General features: G+C 42.6%; 1 protein-coding gene across 12 annotated transcripts in view; it reads left to right on the top strand.

Annotated features, from left to right (window-relative positions):
* The window catches only part of TSNARE1 (t-SNARE domain containing 1), a 461,355-nt gene that overhangs the window by 191,486 nt on the left and 248,619 nt on the right, over positions 1 to 21,250 (top strand). For all 12 annotated transcript variants that reach the window (XM_048286664.1, XM_048286666.1, XM_048286665.1 and 9 more), the window contains 3 exons: positions 13,692 to 13,782; positions 17,095 to 17,169; positions 19,124 to 19,180. In XM_048286664.1, the coding sequence (XP_048142621.1) occupies positions 13,692 to 13,782; positions 17,095 to 17,169; positions 19,124 to 19,180 (223 nt within the window). The remainder of the gene's footprint in view (positions 1 to 13,691; positions 13,783 to 17,094; positions 17,170 to 19,123; positions 19,181 to 21,250) is intronic.

Genomic DNA, 21,250 nt, shown 5'->3' with positions numbered 1-21,250 from the left:
TTGGAGTTGACGTTTGGAGCCTCCTGTTGCTACCACAGCACACACCGAGACATTTTAGTGAGCTGACAAGGAGGGAAAAATCTGCTCCACAATAGCTGAACCATCATCATTTACCCAAGATCTCACGTCTGAAATTCTCCAGATTTTCACTGTACTCCAGAAGTCCATTTTCAGTTGAACAAATTCTTCTGTCCATTCGGGAAGGAAAAGGGAAAAAAAAATATAAAATATATTTAGGATTACTCCCTTTAGCTTCTTGCACGTCAGCCTGACCGACCCTGTTTTGATGTAAAATCCTTTTATTTTAAAAGGAAAGGTCAGTCACATGCTTCAGTAACATCTTTCCTGTGGTGCTTTGGTCCTTTAAAGGATATTGCTGCTGAATTCATTTAGGAAACTGGTCAGCTGGATCTGTGTGCTCAACTTTTTGGCAGCTGTTGCATAAAATTAGCACACTTAACCATTTTGTATGAAAGCCTGTTTTTAAGCACTAAGGAGGCAAGGAAACATGTTTGGGTTGCTCCATCTGCTTTTACAGTGTACTGAGTGTGACTTCCTCTGTTTTCTTCTCTTTTTGGGTCCCTACCTGCACAAATGTAATGTGATTTTCACCACATGATTTTAAATACTTAATTTCCTACCCTGGTTACATTTACAATGGCTCGTGTTGAAGCAAGGTGATAGAGAATCAGTCTCTGTAATTTTTTATTCTGCACATGAGCCTTGATTCAGGGAGAGGAGAAACATTATTGATCTTTCATCAGGTAATTTTCTTTCAAGAACCTGCATTGGACTCTTAACAGTGGTTCTTAAGCTGAATCCATTTTCCCCCTAGAGAACAAATTTGCTATCAGCAGCAGAGGTTTCTGATAACGGGGCTTACAGTTTTCACATCTGAATGGATTGGAACACTTGGATATTTCCCTTGGCCCTCCCTGTAAACAGAGAGTTGCTGTATCTGAGTTCATTAAATGCTTCATTCATTGCCTTCTGCCAGCAGAAAGAGAGGCTTGCCTTACCTGAAACAAACCTCAGAGCCTGGTGATTTGTAATGGACTTCCTCAGGTCTTTTATTCTGTTTGTTTATCCTTTTATTTGTACCCATTTCTTACTAGGGCAGGATGTCTTTGAAGTTTAATTTTTTGGACGGGCAGTGGTGCATTTTAATTGTTGTGGAGGCACAGATCCCGCTGGCCACAGCCTGAGGATTTTTGTCATGGGCCAGGGATGGTGATTTGCACAACTCCTGTAATAGCAGTGCCTTTTGGGTGCTAGTGCAAAATTTATTGCCCCACAAAACGGGGTCTTCATTCACATGGCCGCTCTAGCGGGTGTTTTATGGGCCAATAAAGTGCCTTGTGTTTTTGTAATCTAAGTGCTTGTCTGCTTTATGGTCTGATGTCACTTGCAGGGTGGTGGGGAAGAGCGACTTCTGGCACGCTGGAAATTATGCATTATTGTCACCTGAGAGCATGAAGGATCTTTAAAGTAATGAAATGTGGGGCTGATGAGCAGAGAAGTCTCACTGGTGGCATTTCTGTTAAGATTTTGCCTGTTTTGGAAACGTAATCATTCCTGAAAAGAAGCGGATACATCTTTCTGCCTGCTCGATTAAAGTGTTGCTCAAAAAGCAGTTCCAGGCAGAGGGAAATGTAAGGTGAATGGAAAGGACAGTGAAGGAGAAAGAAAAGTATTTAGAGATTTAGACTCTATATTTTGAGTATGTTGCACTCTGTGCGGGATAAATATATTAATTTGCCTTGTACTTCACAGCTTGCCCTTATGTTCAGAAAGTTGCAGAGATGTCAGATTTAAAGAGGCACATGAAGTATAAGGGATAGAGCAATAGGTGGTAAGTAGGCTGCTGAGATCCATTTCTCTTCCCAGCACAATTCCTTCCAGTCATGTTTGTGCTTTTGAGAGCAAAGTGCAATATGAAAACAAATAAAACCACAACAAAAAAAAAAATCCTGCTCTCAAACAAACATGTTTTAAAGCTGATTCCTGCCTTACATTATTTTCACATTTTTCTGTTCTCCCATCTTCTTCTCAAAAAAGAAAAAAAATTGGAAGAAATAGATCTTGGCGCAAGTGCCTCAAGGGAGTGTGTTCAGAAAGTGCCAGCACTGTTACCAACATTGACTTTTACGCTTCACTTTGTACTTTAAAATTTCTCTTTCCTCCAGCTGACCTCCCTCTCTGCATAGCACCGTACTCCAAAATCCCTTCCAGCAGAGGAAGAGGTGGAGGAGAGAGAGAAAAAGCAAAGTTGTGCAGCACTTGGTGTTTGCTCTTGCTGTGGAGTTGAGGGAGCTGCTCAAGAAGGTACAACAGATTCAGTGTGAGCAGAAGTGGCACTGGTGAGAGCAGAGATCCCCAACCCACAGGACATGGAGCAGTCAGAGATGTTCTCAGCAGCAGTGATCACCTTGAGAAGGAGTCATGAAGGTAATTTTTTTCTGCCCGAAGCAGCAGCAGTTTGCAGCTTCCCATTATGGTCCCAGTATTTTTCTACCAGCAGGCTGAGAGCTACAGGTCTGGCTCAGGACATGATAGCGGGTGTAAACGTGGGGTGAATTTTTTGGTGGGTGAGGAGGTGTTTTGGACATCCCCTATCAGGGAAGATGTGATCAGAGGACCAGAGTGATCAGTGCTGGTATCTTGGTCTCAGTTGCTGGAGCTGGACAGGTGAGGGGTGTGAGTGGCCGTGCTGCACAAGTGCGTGGAGATGTAATGGGGAAGCAGGTCCTGCCCTAGCTCAGGTGATGTGGTTGGGGAAATGTTTTGGGAATGCAGAATCACAGAATGGGCCAGATTGGAAGTGACCACAGTGGGGTCATCTGATCCCACCTCCCTGCTCAAGCAGGGCCATCCCAGAGCACAGGGCACAGGATTGTGCCCAGATGCCTCTGGAATATCTCTAGGGAGGGAGACTCCACACCCTCTTTGGGTGATCTATTCCAGTGCTCAGAAAGTTTTTCCTCATGTCCAGGTGGAACTTCCTGGGCATCAGTTCCTGCCTGTTCCTCTTGTGCCATTGCTGGGCACCTCCAAGCAGAGCCCGGGCCCTGCTCTGAGCCCTCCCTGCAGACAGGGACAGGCAGGGATGAGGTCCCCTCTCAGTCTCTTCTCGAGGCTGAACAGCCCCAGCTCCCTCAGCCTTTTCTTATCAGAGAGATGTTCCAGTCCCCAAATAATCCTCGTAACCCTTCACTGGACCCACTCCAGGAGCTCCATGTCTCTCCTGTACTGAGGAATCCAGAACTGGACACAGCACCCCAGATGTGCCTCACCAGGGCTGGGGAGATTTACACATGAGTTTGGAATTGGGCATTGGAGTTTAGGGAGATTGATGTAAAAAAAAGTATAGTAGCAAACTCTTGGTGTGAAAGTGTTTGGGGTTTTTTGTTTTAGGAATTAGAGAACTTGTGGTGGTGGTTGGTTTTGGTGAAGTTCATATTGTTGAGGGTGTGGAAATGGTATGGAGGGAAAATTTAGTTCCTTCTCCGTAGCACATGTGAGAGAGAGGGGTTGGGTCCAGGGAGCTGAAATGTGGGACATAAATGAAGCATATTAAGACCATGTTTTTTGGGGACAGAAAGGGGTCTGTCAGTGTCCTGAGTGGCGCAAAAGATGCTTTTCTGTTTGGAAGGATAAGAACTCTATGGATGAGCCATGTTTGAAGCAGGACTTGTTTTGTGAAGTTGCATTTAAATCCGAGGTGAATAAACCCAAAATTGTCTTGTCCCATCTGAATGGAGTTTCCAGATGGAAAAGAAAGAGATGTCAGGAGAAACCCAAGTTGTGGGATCTATACATGTCTATCTTGGAAGCCAAAAGCTACGCCATTGCCTCTGCCAGTGACGGTACCAAAACAAATCAAATAGAGCAGGAGTTGGCTAAACACTGGATTTCTTTGCATGTTACTTCACTCTTAGTAGAGTTTTCATCATCTTCAGCACCTGTTGTAAATATCAGTCCATTTGCATTGCACAGACAGTTTAAATAATTGACATTTACAGGGCAGTATTTATTAATGTCCATGTGGAGGTTTATGAAGTCTTTTTACAATGACTAAAAAGTGCATTTCTAACAAACTTGGTGTCTCTGGTGCTGTTGTTTTGAAACATTGTCTTCATATTCCCCATTAAGGAAACCAGTGTGAATCAAACCTTTCTCCAGCTCGGTCTATGAACGTTATGGTGACATTTCCTTGATTTATAATCTGGGATGGAATTAGGGATCAGAGTAACAATTGTGTTTCCTTTGCTGAGCTACTTCTTCCTGAACCCCACAGCACCTGATTCCTGCTGGGCTTGTGCATGAAGCCACCGTGTCTGTGTACTGCTGCAGGGCTCTGGATATTTGTCTGCTCGTTCTTAAAGCTGACTTTCTTGGAGATGATAAACCACCTGGCTTTGCTCTTTGGACTGCAAAAGAATTGCTTGGTCATTGCCTTTCTGTTTAGATTTCCTGCTAGTCCAAGGGTGGACATTTTTCATGGCTGTATGAGACAGCCTGTTTGCTCCACATTGACAATTCCGGTGGCACAATTGCTGCTAATGCCTTTTCCTCCTCACTTAAATCCTGATGGAGGAACCGGGCTTGGGCACATCACTTAATTTAAGCATATACACAGGAGCATTTGTGCTTTAATGCCCCTAACTAGAAATACACAAATAACCACAGCCAGCTGAAAAGTGTCTCGAGCTGTTTGTTTGCCTTTGATTTCTTGCTCACTTCACAAAATAACAAAACTCATGGCAGTTGTTTGAGTGAAATGGATTCATTTTTCAATTAAAATTGCCTGGGTTTAAGCAATGTTGGGTTTTTTGGTTTTTGGGTTTTTTTAAATGAAACATGTATTTTCTGGGATGAAAATGCCTACATCTCAGAAATTGATGTGATTTATTCCCTTTTTGCAGATGTTTGCTCTTCGTGTTCTCACCACTGAAAAAACTTTGGTGGCAAGAAAACACATGAAACAGCAAAAGCAACTTTTAAAATCGAAATAAAGCCTAAAAAAATTCTACATCTCTCTTCGCCAAAACTTTTCACCCTCCAAGTACTGGCTCTTTTATTAACGATGGTTCCATTGTAATTTCTCAAGCAGAGCTGAAGCAATCGATCATTCATTCACATCAGTAAAGTACCCTTCATCTTTGCTTTTCAGAGTGCCCTATCGAGTACTGAATGCATGTTAAATGCTAGAACCAAGAGAGGGAGTGTGGGAAGGATAATCGACTACATTAATCTGCAGTGCCATTTGTCTCCTGTCCATTTGTCTCTGTCTTTCCTACATACGTGTCTGTGTGTGTGCAGGACACTTTCTGGCACATTTGTGTACTCTCAAAGCACTGTTTGTGATTCTACACTGAAACACATGAGCTAATCTATACAGGAGAATAAATTTGGAGTAAACTTATTTAAGCAGATACATCAGTCATCATTTTTATCTTCATGAAGTCCTTGGGATTTGTTATATTTTGGATTTTGTGTCTGTAGCTTCCAGCCCGTGTTCTGCAACGAGCACACTGTGAGAGGGAGTTTGCATTTATTGGAGTCCACACACAAATAGATTTGAGGATGAAGCCAAGACAACATCCACATCTCTGCCATTCCAGGGAAGGAGGACATTTTCATCATAGTCATAGAACGGTTTGGGTTGGAAGGTACCTTAAAGATCACATAGTTCCAACCCCCCTGCCATGGGCAGGGACACCTTCCACCAGTTTCCAACACTCTTTTACAGTATATATGGTTTTTTTTTTTGTTTTTTTTTTTGTTTTTTTTTTCTGTGTTTCTGGACTACAATCAGGACTCAAAAAATCTTTAGTTCTCCCCATCTCTCCCTGCAAGTTGACTTAAATCCTGCTACAGAGCCCTAAGAACAGTGACCCTGAGCTTTCCTTGCGCAGAAGCAAAATCGTCAAATCATAGAATGGCTTGGGTTGAAAGTGGCCCTAAAGATCATTGAATTCCAACCCTGAAAAACCTGGAAATACAGCTCCAATCCAAGCTTCAGCAAGGAACTGCAGCAAATCACTGGAAGGAAGGCGTGATAACAACTCTGTAGGCTGTGTGTCGCTCAAGTTGCTTTCTATTACTGCTGCAGGCACCTCCGGCTCTGCCGCTGAGAATTGCTGCAGGAACACATCCCAGTGACCTTTCCCTGACAGATGTTGAGCCGTGGTCCCCTCGTTAATGCAGGAATGTGAAAGGCACGACAGAATTAGAAAGCTCGGGCAAAGAAATCAGAGCGGTCACAGTTTGGTGCCATTTATCTTTGGGCGCTAAAAGGATTATCGGGGCCATTCCGGAAAGTCGGGTGAATATTAAGAGCTCACAGAGGGCAGCTGAGGTCCTTGGTCTGGGAAGGGAGGGATCTGTTTGCTTTTTTGCAGAAATCTGGTGCAGGAGGATGGTTTACCTCAGCACAAGCGAAGTTGCAAGAATAGTTAAAAAGAAATAAGCAGTTTATCAGCACCTGGAGGAAAAAAAAATGTAACTATCATAATCAGTAGGCACCAGGGTTCATCAAAATGAAATGATGGCAAATTAAATTAATTTCTGCCTCTCATAAGCTAAGAGGCTTACTGCATAATGAGGGAGAGGGAGGTGTAATATATTTCGGTGCTAGCAGGGTTCTTACAAAGGATTCAAGGGGCTCTCCCATTAGGAAATAAAGTGAAACTTTTAAAATTAAAACTTACTTGAGAATAGTATGGGTGGGAGAAAGAAAAACAACGTGAGAGGTGACTAATGACAGTGACATTGTTGAGCTGCTTCCCGTGGGGTCCTGTTTTGAGAGCTGTCAGCAATGACTTGACAGATGGAGTCTGAGGCGATGCTGAACTAATCTGTAGGTGATGCAGGGTTAAGGGGGGGGGTCTTATAAACTGTTCTGCAGATAATTTAGTTGAAAAACACAAATCTGAATTGCTGGTAGTGGTTAATGAGTAACTAGCTGCGTGCAGCTGGTCAAATCCTGCAGGGGAGCAAGCATTCTCCTTCTTCCAGCACTAACTGCTTCTTTATTTATGATTATTTAATTTTAAGAAGCCATGATAAAAAAGGTACTTAAAAATAGGTATCGAAAAAGCCATGAAAAAATTTGCCAAGGTTTGCACTTCTGTGATGAAATTTGTGAGGGCTGCTATCTGACAGAAATTCCTGTTTTAATGCAGAACCACTGAACAACAGAACTGCAAACCGTGTTCCCCTCTAGAGATGGTATTTCACCCGTGTCAGGTGGGTTTGAAATACCTCCCCTTCTTTTCCCACACAGCCACAGAGCATCCCCTAAGCTCCTGTAAGAAAAATAGTGCCATGTCTCCTAATACTTTCAAGTGACAGGCAAATTGGAAATCCATGATGCTTTTATTTTAGAATATTGTGTGGCTTGAATCCTGGAAGCAGCAGTCCGTATTTCTCCTGACTTTTACTCTGCTGCATGATTTACACCTATGCAAAGGGCTTTGCTGACAGATCAGAGTTAGAGCTCTTATTTTGCTCTGTTGTAAACTTTTCCTCAACATGCACAATTAGGTCTTGAAGAAGAAAAAGTGGGGAGGGGAAAAAAGGCTGAGAAAGTCAGTTTGGAGCCAGAATAAGTAGATTTAACCTTTCTTCCTTTGATGACCGTAACAACACAGTAAATATATTTTAGGGCTTGGTGAAACCTAATGAAACAACTTAGGTCAGGTTGGATGGGGCCCTGAGTAACCTGATCTAGTGGGTGGCATCCCTGCCCGGGGACGGCACAGGGCTTGATCTTTAAGGTTGCTTTCAACCCAGACCATCCTGTGAGACTGTGATTCTATGATTCTAAAAAATAACTTTTCCTCCTAGCTCATCTTTCTGCTTTGTTTACATTTGCAATAAATGCTTAGAGGTGAGAGATTCCCCCTGCATTCAGAATGCGGAAACATGCAGAAACAGAGCCCGTGGTCCTTGGTAGGAAAGATGTGTGCTAATGTCTTTACAAACCATTCCGTGGGTGAGGGGATGGGTCTTAATGTCTCTACCAACTTCAAGCAGCAGGTCTGTTACACAGCCCAGACAGTTTGACTCCCGAAACAGACGTGTGGGTCCACATAAGCCTGAGTTTCTGAACTTTGGGGTGTAATGACAGGTTCAAGGGGGGATATGTAGTAGGTGGTTCGGGAAGGCTGCACCTTCCTGGTACCTCAGGCAATGGGGAAAGGAAGAGGGCAACGAGCAGCCGGGGGTTTGTGATAAAAGGAGGCTGTGTCCTCCGAAACCTCGAGAGAGGAAAACCCCCCCTGGGTGTCTGCTCCAGTGGAGTCTCTCCCTTTATTCGAATAAAGTTGCAGGACTCCTCTTGTCTCCTTTTCATAGCGTGATTTTCTGTACGTCCTGTAGAATGAGGTTCGGGGCTTTTTGTGGGCAGTAAAGTGCAGTGATCTAAGGCATCAGAAGTTTCCATCCTATAGATGAGCGTTTCACAGTCCTCATGATGGGAAGAGGAGGGGCAGGCACTGATCTCTTCTCACTGGTGACCAGTGACAGGACCTGAGGGAATGTCTGGAGTTGTGTCAGGGGAGGCTTAGGTTGAATATTAGGAAAAGATTCTTCCCCCAAAAGGTTGTCGAGCACTGGAACACATTCCTCAAGGAATGGTCACATCCCTAAGCCTGCCAGAGCTCAAGGAGCATTTGAACAACGCTCTCAGGGACAGGGTGAGATTGTTGGGATTGTCCTGTGCAAGGCCAGGAGTTGGTCTTGGATGATGCTCATGGGTCCCTCCCAACTCAGGATATTCTCTGATTCTCTGATTCTGCTGTAGGATCATCCTGGTTGTGTAGGATACTGGAATGGTGGGTCACTACTGAAGTGTGGATTCTCTGCATCATTTTTGAGGTGCTGTTGCAGGTTGGAGTGGGAGCTTCTGACAAAGTTTATTAGAGAAGCTCTTGTTGAATCATGAGGTGCAGAGAGGACCCCTTTGCTTTCTAAACTCCTCAGAGAGGAGCCTGGGACAGCTGGATCCTGGCTTAACCCTGGACTTTGTCGACAGTCTAAGTTTTACAACTTTGTCCCTCAGACTTTAATGGTGGCAAATCAGATATGTGTCTATAAATATGGATTATTTATTATGATGAATGTTTAGACAAAAGGAACTCAATCAGAATTATTTACTGCACAGCACAAAAGCTGAAACTACTATTATAGTATCAGATAGGATAGTGCACTATATCAAAGCAATATTAAAGAAATTATGTTAAAACTACCAAAAGAAACAATTGTTAGAGGTTGATGTAACTCACCCAGGCCAATGACTGTGGGCAAATCTCTTTCACTCAGCCTCAAGGGACATCCTTGGGGAGCATCCCCTACCCAACTGGGACAGGAATGGATCTCCACACACATTCCAAGGAAGAATATGATAGAAGAACCTACCCTATGGAAAGTGGACTGGACTTTAAAAGTATACAGGGGCTGACTGCCAGTTGTGTGCCTCTAGGTCAGCTTAGAATCTCATCTGCCAAATCTTTGCCTCACTATCAGGGTGTTGAGGTTGGTGTGGCAGATGGGTTTTAATACAATTCAACACCAAAACCCAGCACATGGTGCCCCTCTCAGCCTACCACTAATAGCATGCAAAATCCCTCTTTTGCAATCCCACTGTTTGAGGTTTTTTGACCACATTCCAGGGCAGAACATCTTGCTACAGGTGCCCCCCTCCACAGACTACAAAGGACCTCCACTGGCTTTGCTCTGTAGTTAAAAACCTTTATTAGGTGGAGAAAGGGGGATAGGATACTGAGGATCCATTGCTGTCCCTGTGGACAGTGCATGAAGTTTTATCTACATGTATTTGTGGTTTGCTGGGGCCTATCAGTTCCCACAGCCGCCAGTCCTTCACAGAATCTATCTGTAAGACAGGAAGGGGATGTCCTGTGGTGCCAACAATTTCCCTCTGCATATTTGATGCATCCTTATGCATTTCTGTCTCCAGCAGCAATGGAACAAATGTAAATGCAGCTGCTCAACCTACTTCTGCTTAAGCCACAGATCCTGCAGCTCAGTGCTCTGCTCAAAGTGCTCTGATTTTTACCTCTTTTTGGATAAGAAAACTGCAGTAAATATTAGAGCAGCTGTGAAAAAGACAAGTTTTGAGTTATGCTGAGCTCTCTGGCTTAACTCTTGCCAATCCTACTTGACCACTCCTAAGTGCAAAAAACTACTCCACTGTTGTGCAGTTGCCCTGTGGCAAAGAGGATTCTAAATCTAATGATGTTCAAACCACTACAACAAAGGTATCTTTGATCTGTACCCAAAGAACTCATTATTGCTCTTCCATTAGGGATCAGATGAAAATAAAATAAGCTACATCTTGTTTAATAAGTGAAAATGCCGTTTCCTGCTGGAGCTGGAAAACAAAGCTCTTTGGGATTATTGTAAGTATCAGCAGGCACGGTGAGGCAGAGAGAACTCCTTCCCTTGTGGGTGTTTGCTGTTGCATTTTGGGTCTGATTATTTTTCCATTGACTTGGTCATTCATCGAGTGTCTCAAAGAAGCAGCAGTGGCAGAAGTTCAGCTCCTTCCCGGTGTCCCTGCGGAGAAGGGGAGCAGCCGCCGCAACATCTGCCTGTTTGCAGTGCTCCTTTTAAAACTGGGTAAATAAATCAGAGAGATGATCGTTCAAAGAACAAACCGTGAGCAGCTGGGGATTACAGAGCGCTGGACCGTGCTCCTCCAGCAAAGGAAACAGCAGCCATGGGGAACTCTTAGGCAGCAGTTTGGCATCTCCTGGATTATTTAGTGCATTGTCTTTGCAGTGTCTGTGCACGCAGAAATGCTCAGCAAGAGATGTTACTCCTCCTAAGAGATGCCTTCTCTGGTTTTTACCCTTCCAGGACTTGTTTTCAGAGTAGAGCTGTAGAGAGGGAAATCTTTTACTACATTTGTATTTTGGGTACTTGGTAGCTCCACAGATGGAGTACTAACTTACTGTTGTGTGGAGGACTCTTTTGAAAAGGAAATTTTATTCATCAGAGACACCCCTTTAATTAACTTCCACACTTCCATGGGGAGCAGAATATAAAGACAGATGATAATTCTAATAGTGCTACTACTGTTAATAATAAAAACAACAACAAAAACAACAACATATCTTGTTACCATTACAAATTAAAATAAAATGCTGCAGGAAGCAGAGTTTCGAGAGGGCTTTTTTTTTTAAATTAAGATCTTAATAGCATTGAATGTAAATTAAATATAATCATTGTCTGATTCCTGAGCGCTGAAGAATAAGAAGTTAATTGTACTGACAACATAGTGAGAAGTGTAAAAATCAAGCACCAGAATGTTGGTTAAAGTGCATTTTGAATTAAGAGGTGTAAGGCAGAACTTTTATTTTTTTGTACTCCTGCTCCCAGTTATTTTGCAGCAGAGTAAATTTCGTGCCCAGCACGAATTTATTACATAAGATATCTAACATAAAATTTACATTACAATGCAAATGAAGAAGACTTTATTTAACTTTAGAGATTGGGAAGGATCAGATGCAAGAGCCTAACAAGCCATTTTACTTTGGGGATGGGGATTTACTGGTGTGTAAATCCCTGAGTTGTTCTGTGGGCAGATAATTTAATGAGGTCTGCAAAATGGATGTCAACTTCAGCATTTTGCTTTCCAGTAAGAGGAATTAGGTATGGAAATCTGAGTTTTGAATCTGCTCCTTATAGAATTCATGCATTTGGTGGCAAGATTTACTTGATTAAGAGGCTGGGGATCAGGCTGACTGTGTGCTCCTCAGCGTTAGCAATGTGACAGGGTTCAATTCCCAGCTCCCTCTCTTGCAATGGCAGTGTGGAATACCTGTCTGTGGTAGATATGATCTTTTCCATCTCAAATTAAAAGTGATGTAATTGCTCAGCTGGTGCAGTGAGTCCTAGGATCATCAGTAAGTGAAGTGCATTTTGATGAATGAACACAGAAATTGTATCTTAATTTAAATAAACAGAGGTAATAACTCATTATTGGATCCAATTTTGTCTTCATATGGGATTATTTCTCCTTCTTGCATGATGCCAAAGGAATCCATGCCTTCTGTGTGAGTGTTCAACCCTTGACACACATCTGAATTCCTGTTCTGCATCTAAGAGGTGTTGTCTTCATGGTACACTAAGCTTTCACTTGTTGGTACCTTGTATGAAATCAAGTGTACTTTTATTTACTGGCAGGGTGGTGGGGCCCTGGCACAGGTTTTCCAGAGAAGCTGTGGCTGCCCCATCCCTGGAAGTGTCCAAGGCCAGGTTGGATGGGGCTTGGAACAACCTGGTCCACTGGAAGGTGTCCCTGCCTGTGGCAGGAGGGTTGGAACAAGATGATCTTTAGGTCCCTTCCAACCCAGGCCATCCCATGATTCCATGATCCTGGACAGCTTTCCCAACTGAGCTGTTTGCACAAAAACATTGAAGTGGGAAAAAAACTGCCAACCTTTGGCTTATGACCTCAACAAGAGAGGTCTCAATTTATTTGTAGTTAAGGTTGTGTTTGGTAAAAGCTGTTTGGGGACTGGCTTTGCTCCTCAAAAGAGGTGCTGGAAGAGTTGACTTAAGTCTCAAAAGAGCTGCTCTCCATCAGAATTGACAGAGAAGCAGGAAGGAGCTGAAGAGTCAGGACAAGCGAGGACTTCTGGGTCTTCAAGACTAAGGGACCATAAATAGACATCTTGACATTTTTTAGGTCAAAGAACTTCCATTCATTCCATATCTCACCACTCTAAAAAAAAAAAACCAGCAAAAAAACAACTGACAAATGAGTCTTTTTTTTCAGTAAAACTTTGGCTCATGTATGTCCTCTAAGGGGGAAAAACCATCATTTTCTCCAGGTCTTTTCCAAGTATTTCTTGCGTTTTTGAACGAAAACTCTTGGAAAACCACTCTTTTTTGACTAAAAGGATATAAAGTGCTCTCTGGAGAAGCTTAGAGGCTGAGAGTGCTCTGTTGACCTTACAAATCTTGAGAACTAGTGGACTGAGCTAATAAATACCTTTGGGAAGCATTTATGTCTCTTCCCCTTCGTTTGTGTGGTCCCAAAGAGCAAGGCCAGCAACCAGTGCTTACAAGGAATAATGGTACTGGAATTTGGGGGTAAAGGGGAGGGACACCCATGACTGGAGGGGTTTGGCTCTGTTCCTGCCTGTTTTTGTGCTGGTAAAGCACCTTCACATCCCCAATGCTTTCCTGGAGATACTGTGTCATTAAGGGGTAGATGACCAGGGTAAGTAAATTCGTCCTGCTCAATTTCAGATTTCTCTCCCGAGTACAATATTTTCCTGGGCAAGCTGTCAGGCCACTCCCCAGTCCCATCTCCTTTTGCTGTACAACCCTTCTTTGAAAATTTGCAAGGCCAACTATCTGTGATGGCCTTTTTCCCTGTCCAGCCCCTGTTTCCACCTTATCACTTCCCTTTGAATGGTCCACAGGCATTGTCTTTGTGCTGACAACAGGAAGAATATTTTGGGCACCTCCTTCCCAGTATTTCCTTCTGGCTTCCGTTGCTGGTCAAGACCCAGGACTCCTGTAGCCCTGCTGTGCTTCCATGTGCTGCTGTTGTTGTGTTGTCTCGATTGCTCTGCAGCTTGATAAATTTCTCCAAGTGTCTCATTATGCAATTAATTTCAATTGCAATTCCCATCATCTCTTCTCTTCTGCAGGCATGCCACCCAGCAGGAGACTAATAAAACCATCACGACTAGCACCAAAGCCATCAAGCAGCTGTCTGAGATTGTCAGAGGCTCATCCAGGGTATGTGTCAGTCAAGATGCTGTTGGGGGAGAATGATGGGTCTTATGGAAGGAGGAATAATGAAAATAAGAAGTGGCAGTGGGTGCTTTAAAGCTGTTAAGCTCTGTGTCTTGCTATAACTTCCTTTCCTGTTACACAAGTGTAGTTTTCACTTATAAATGACCCAGAGGAAAACAGCTGCAGACACCAGTTCTCCTCCCAAAACTGGATCAAGTGGAATTGGAAATCAAGAACTCAGCAGCAAAGCCTTTGGCCAGTTCACATCCATCTCAGGGTCTCAGTTTGGGTGACAATATTGCAGAAATCATCTGGCTTCACATGAGTTTGGCATTCCAAGGCTCAGTTATGGGTGCACGGGGTGCAGGTGTGTTTGGGAGTGTGTTAAGTGTCTGGAAAGGCCAAAGCCATGGACTATATCTGGATATGACACTGATTTGGTGCTGTGTGCCAGTGCAAAGACAGCTTTGGGGATGGGTAAATACAGGCTGTGGCCAGATCAGAGCAGGATTTTTAATTAGAATTTACCCCACTCTTAATTCCAGTTTACTCCAGAAAATCCCATCTGTTTCATGGGCAGACTGGGCTGTCATCTGTAGGTTCAACTCATATGAGCAGCAGTGTCACAGGGTATGAATGAACCCCCATCCCTTTGTCCCCAGTGCAAAGACTGAACACACAGAGGGTCTTTGATTTTCCTACACTGGTTTTATACCCCAGATGTTCCTGCTGACTTTGTCCCATGATGTGCATCATGGGCAAGAACACAAGCAAACTGTGGGGACCAGATTCCAGCTGGTGTGAGAGTTGAGGAGAAGTTTCACCCACGTAACAGGTGATTCACCACCTGAAATGAAAATTTCTGTTACATTCTTGCTGCCAGTATCCATATGGTTTCTCAGTCAGGAACTTTCCTGAATTCATGTTTTATTCTCACTCACTTCCTGCCATTTTGCAAAGTCCTGCATTACTTCAACTCTGTTCTCACTGCCCTTCCACCTAGAAATAAGACTGCTCTAAACACACTACTCATCTCTGGCCAAGTGGTTTTTACAGCCTGGATTTATGGCACTTAGCAACAGGCAGTTGGATTTAAAAGTTGAATCACCCCAGGCTACCTTGGTAACCTGTGAAGGACCATATGCAATTCAGCCCACCTAAAAAAAAAAATGAATGGGTGATGGTCTACTCCAGAGGGTGGGGAGATAAGCCTGGAATGATTGTTTCCACGTGTAGACATCAAACTTAATACCAGCATAATTTTTAACATGTTGCTTTGATTAGTGATGGATGGCAAGGACTGGGTTTTTTTCATTTTCTTGAATAATTATATCTGAGCTGGATGAAACTGAAGATGCTGCCTTGGAGATATGGGAATCTGGGCTTTTTTGTGCTGGTCTCCAGGCTCTATTTTGTGACATAAATTGGGTCCAAAGCAGAATCAGGCAAGGTCACATTAAACCCAATTGCAGTGTCACACAAAAATGTCATTATTTGCTCCTGAAGATGATGGGGACTCTCAGGAGAAGAGGTTTTACTGTCATGGGGAGAAAAATGCAAAGCTGAAGGGAAAATATTTAAGAGCTGAAGGAAATAGACACACAAAAAATTTCAGCAATATGACGAATGAACTTGCTGCTCTCTATTATATTTCATAATAACTTTTTTCTGCTCACTTGTCAGTTAATTTAGCATATTTTATGTTTTTTAACTCTTCTTTTCTAACAGTATGGAGTTTAAGTAATTAAACTACAAGTTTTGATACAAAGCCTGTAGCCCCCATCTCTTATATAGAATAAATTGTTCTGGTGGATATTAGCTGCTGGTCAGTAAGTCCCTCTTGGGAATCTGAGTAGCACTGCAAACTCTCCTCCCATAAAATTACTCACAGCATGAAAAGCCCTACAGAGCTTTATAGTTAGCCCTTACCAATCCATTTTTCTGTGGATTGCTTTGCATGCACACAAGGACCAAAAAAAAAAGCTTTTTTTCCCTTTTCTTCCTTATTTTCCACCAGCAATGTACTGCCAATGAGATGCAATATGGGACTTTCTCTGACTTCCCATAAATCTCCAAGTGCTGCTGGAGCTATTGGAGTCAGGGTGCCCAACTGAGCAAATTGATAGTGTTGCAGGAGCAAAGATGCTGCTCTAAGTGGAACATTGTGCCACAAGGCAGGAGACTGATGTAAAATGGCTCTTTTAGGGCTTCACTCCAAACTAACCTCAAAGGATGTAAATGGAGAGGTAGATCCGCAATTCCATTTTTTGGTAGGCTGAGTGCTGGAGCATAAGATCAGCTCTCCGGGGGGTGACAGTCTTATCTTATTTTGTATGTGGAACAAACATAAGGTTTATGGACCTTTGTCTATAGAATGGGAATAATTATACTTGCCCTGCTCTAAAAATGGTTTTAAATCTTGAGATGAAGAACTGTAAGACTGGGGTATTCTTCTGTGTGTGAAAATACTGCCATTAAAATTAAAGATGTTTGTCCCATCCTTTATGAAATCTACTTTTGTAATCTTACGCAGTTTTCTGAAGCAGCTGAAATGGCTGTAAAATGAGCATTTCTGCTCAGTAGCATTAGTGTAGATCGGGTTTCATTTGCCACTTGTTTTTTAAGGTAACATCCCACTTCCTTGCAGCATTTCCCTCTGTAAAATCTGGATGCGTGAGCTCCTGCACATGTGAAATCCAAAATCCAGGGTGTAGGAAAGTTCCAGGAGAGCTATTTGGGTTTGGTCATTCCCTCTGAGAGCAGAGGTTTCGAAGCATGTTGGAGAGTTACATCAGGTTGACTGTGTTCTTCCTTCCAAGAGCATTTTTTTTAAAAACATAGATTGAAACCTTGCTGGAGCAAGATCCAGACAGAAAGGCAGTGACATTTGTGTTGGAAAACATGAAGCTGGTTTCTGACAGTCAGATTAAGCAGAGGGAATGTTACGGCTGATGGACCTCTCAAATCCAGTAAATCTCCCAAATGAGGTGATCAGTTCTATCAGGAGTTATCTGAATAAAGAACTTTTTATAGGAGGATCCCTTCAGTTATTTTGTCCAATGCTATCTTGAATATCCAAAGTGGCATTTTTTTGGTTGCTTTGGCCTGAAAGACCAAAGCATCACGTTTCCTAAAATAAAATCCTGTTGCATCCTGGCAGCCCCAGTGTGACTGATTTTTTTAGGATACCATTTGTGCCCACCTTTTTTATTTGGTGTCTCCCACCAGGACAATTTCTCATGATCGCAGGCAGAGCCTACTACTGGATTTATCTCTAACAGACCTGATAACCAGCCTTCTTTTGTCCTAAAACAGCAAGAACGGCTTCAGCTGGACAGGCTGAAGAACCAGCTGTCAGATGCCATCCAGAGATACGGAGCTGTGCAGAAAGTGAGTGTCTCTCTTGCTTCCACTCTCCAGTCTGTGGATTTGGGAATGTGTTAAGTGTGAGTGCAATTCCTAGGAGCCTGGAGCATCTCCATAGGGCTGCTAATGTATACTTTCCTCCCTCTTCTCTTTCTTTGTCAGTCAGGCAATCATAGGATCATAGAATTGAGGTTGGAAAAGACTTTTAAGATCATCAAATCCAACCATCAACCCAGCACCACCTGAACCGTGTCCTTAAGGGCCATATCCACACATTGACTGAACACTTGCAGGGATGGTGTCTCCACCACTTCCCTGGGCAGCCTGTTCCAATGCTTGACAAGCTTTTCTCTGCAGAAATGTTTCCTGATATCCAATCTAAACCTCCCCTGGGGCTGCTTGAGGCCATTTCCTCTTGTCCTCTTGCTTGTTCCCTGGGAGAGGACATTGACCCTCCCCTGGCTACATCATCCTGTCAGAGAGTTTGTAATGAGTGAGGTCTCTGCAGAGCCTCCTTTTCTCCAGGCTGAGCCCCCCCAAGCCCCTCAGCCTCTCCTCACTAGCCTTGTGCTCCAGAGCCTTCCCCAGCTCCTTTCTCTCCTCTCGACATGCTCCAGCCCCTAAATGTCCTTCTTGGCATGAGGGGCCCAAAACTGACCCCAGGATCTGAGGTGTGGCCTCCGCAGTGCCAAGCTGAGGGGGTCTGTATTTCCCCTGGCTTAGCCATGACATTATTTGGGTGCGTCTTCGCTCTCACGGGAAAAGGAGAAGGATTGTAACAGTTCTCCTTTTCTGCTTGCGGAAAATGGGCAGGCAGCACTGATAATTCAAATGATAATTCTGCTCTGCTGTTTAGCTGTGCCAGAAAGTTTCCAGGCACATTTTGTGGAATGGATGTGTCACCAAGATCAAGCTGTTTAATAAAGCAAACAAATCCTGAGCAGCTCCAGTTCCTTCATTTGCTTCTTGCTCACCCGCTTTACCCTGGGGAGGCTCTGCTGGAGAGCAGATTTGCTTTGCTTTTAAACACTGTAGTAATGACTTAAATTTAGCATCCCCAAACTGTTTCCCTCCCCAGCAGTGCAAGTTAGGAGATCTATCTGGATTAATCGAAATACAACCTGGACAAACTCTGGTGGCTTTCTTATATCACTTTAATGAGTCTGACGCATGCCTACAACAATGGGAAGGATATATTGTAATTATAGAGGTGTAATGAAATTTGGCTGGCAACATGCACTTAATAATGTGTCTCTATTAGAAACACTCTGGACTGATTGATTTCCCAGCACTTGCTGCCTGTGCCTTAAAAATTAAATAAATAAATAGATGGATGTACATAAGATTGCAGTTCAACAGCATGTCTGTTGTGTAATAGAATTGCATCATCTCTAGTGCCGCCTCATATTTTAAATTATTTACCTGTCCTATTCAAGAAACTAAGTGTAGGGTCTTTATATGAAATTATTTCATGTGTTAAATGAAAGTTGGAATGATTCGGGTAGAGCTCCCCCCCATACACAAACATCTTTTTTATGCTTTTTGTTCTCTAATGTTCCTGAGTACAGTCCATCTGAACTGTATATCTAGGTTGGATTTCTTTTATTTTAAAAATTGTCATCAATTCAGAAGTGCCAAAATTAACCACTGCAGTTTGTGAATGCCCGGCTGCGTCAGGAAACCAATCTGAGTGATAAATTGCTACTTATCCACGTCCTAGCTGTCATTCCTTAAACGCCTGTTTCAGTTTTGATAACCTTGTCATTCTGGAAGCTTTGAAGACTTTTAGTGCCTGCAAGACTGAACTTTTCAATGCTTTTATACTCCCTTGTTTTTTCTAAAGAGTAAGAGCTTTCTCTATGTACTTTTCTTTAGAAAGCAGAAGAAAATAGCTTCATATGACTCCTTCCCTAAATATTTGGATGCTGTTTTCTCAGCCATTTTCCCTCTAATTTTTTTTTTCTTTTCCTTTTAACAGAAAATAGCAGAGAAATCCAAAGCTTTGCTCCCTACTGGGCAGAGAAGCACCAAGCAGGTAAGTTCACGTGAGTCTGTGTGGCAGTAAGTACAGTGCTAAAATAAAGCTGTTTTCTAACCCAAGTAATGATGCTGAAGAGCTTGGAGCTCCTCCACTGCCTACACTGAAGCCAGTGAGGAGTTTTTCCAATAGAGATGTGTGACGTCTTTGGAGGTGGATGATAACAGGACTTGGGGAAAAAAAGACTTACATAAAACCTGTTTAATTATTCTCTGCTTTTCTGTCCTCATGGGGCTGTTTTTCCACTCTTCATGGGAGTTTTGTCTGCTATTAAATATATCAAAAAGCAGTCCTACACTCCCTTTTCCTGGAAATTGGGCTTGTAGGCGCAGTGAAATCACATTCCAAGGACAACTTCATGGAAGGAATTGAGAGGAGTTTTTATCAAACCTTTCCCCAGTTTTAGGAGGGATTATGTATTCTTCTTTCTTTGGCTACATTGCACTGTGCTTAACTATTATATACATATGCAAATTGAGCCTTTTTATTCTCTTTTAGCTCATATTAGGAACTTTTTCAGTGCATAAATGCTATATGTAATCAGAGTATATATATTTATTCTGATTTGTGGATGCCTATTCATACCTACTCTGATTACTCCATATATGATGCATATATTAAGTTTCATATGTGCATGTATTGTGAATGTATATATAAAATATAATTAGATGCAGGTGTGCCAGTGAACATATGCAAATTATGAAGAATATAAAGATATTTTTGTGTAGATGTATATGTGTATATATGCATATGTGTGTATTCTTTCACAAATATCAATGCAAAATGCTATAGATTTAATATCTGTAGGGGTGTGTGTGTGTGTGTGTTTAAAAAATCTCCAAAGATTTCCAAGAAAGGTTTGATGCCAAGAGATCCTTTGGCTGCAGTATGGGTCCAATAGAGATTAGGTTGGTCTCTTAAATCCTACATGGTAAGAAACATGTAGGCATTTGCAACTGATACTGTGCCACCAAAACCCAGAACTCTATGCCTGATTTCAGTGATCATTTCTGATATTTTTGATACTTTTTTCATTTAAGGGGCAGTCAGCAAGTTTTCTCCTTTCCTAATGACTTTTCTCTCCCTACCTTGTTGTGCCACCTGATTTTATACAACCTCCTTAATGTATATAAGAAATAGTTGTACCTTATAAATTCATTTTTTTCTGTGAAGAAGGGTGGAACAGTCCCACTGAAGACCCCACCATTAGTGCAGATAAATAAACCAAAGCTTTACTATTAACTGAGTTTCAAGCAATTACAATTCTGCCTTAGACTTTGTTGCTTAGGTGGTTTAGGTGTCACTGAAATGAAGATAAGGTACCAAAGGGCTGATGAATTCCTTTATGCAGAGTGAGGGTTCCCACCACCACCTTTGGAGAGATTGTGCACAGATGTTACTTTTCAGCTCTGTGTTTATAAAAACTAACTGTTTTTGTCCCCCAGCTGGTGATCTGTGTTGAACAGGGGCATAAATAATATATCCTTTAACTGTGGTCAAATCCAACATACATCAAATATTTCTTGGGTCATTTTGTGCAAATTTACTGTGATTTGTTTTCACACCATCTGTATTGCATCACTTCTTGGGCCTTTAACCACTTTTGTTTGACTGCTGTTGGTGGAGTGGATTGCAGAGGAGGGAACAGCTCTGTTCATGCCTGGGCTACCACGTGGTGGCATGGTCATGGCTGTTCCTTAGGATGTGGGACTCTGCTGGCCATTAACCAGTGCCAATAGAATGAAGAGTGCTCATTACTGCGAATTGTTGGCACTGGGAGTGAGCCTGGATGAAACCAGAATTTTTTGGTATGTTGAAAATGGTTGATGACTCCAAAACCAACTTTCTCTGGAAATAAACAGAGTTTTAATATGGGAAAAAAAATAGGATGTCAGACAAAAATACTCAAATCTTGAAGCAAGTAATAGTGGGGTTGGAAGCAAAAGGAGGCTGGAGGAAGAATGGGACAGAGACAAAGCCCTTTGCCTTAAACCAGGTAGGAATCCAACCACTGGGAGACTGCAGCAGGATCTGTTTGGTGTGAGTCAGGCTGAATCAGCAGAAATT

This window comes from Corvus hawaiiensis, chromosome 26, assembly GCF_020740725.1.
Source record: "Corvus hawaiiensis isolate bCorHaw1 chromosome 26, bCorHaw1.pri.cur, whole genome shotgun sequence".
Lineage (NCBI taxonomy): Eukaryota > Metazoa > Chordata > Aves > Passeriformes > Corvidae > Corvus > Corvus hawaiiensis.
The sequence above is the reverse complement of the archived record's forward strand: the minus strand, read 5'-3'. Positions and strand labels throughout refer to the sequence as shown.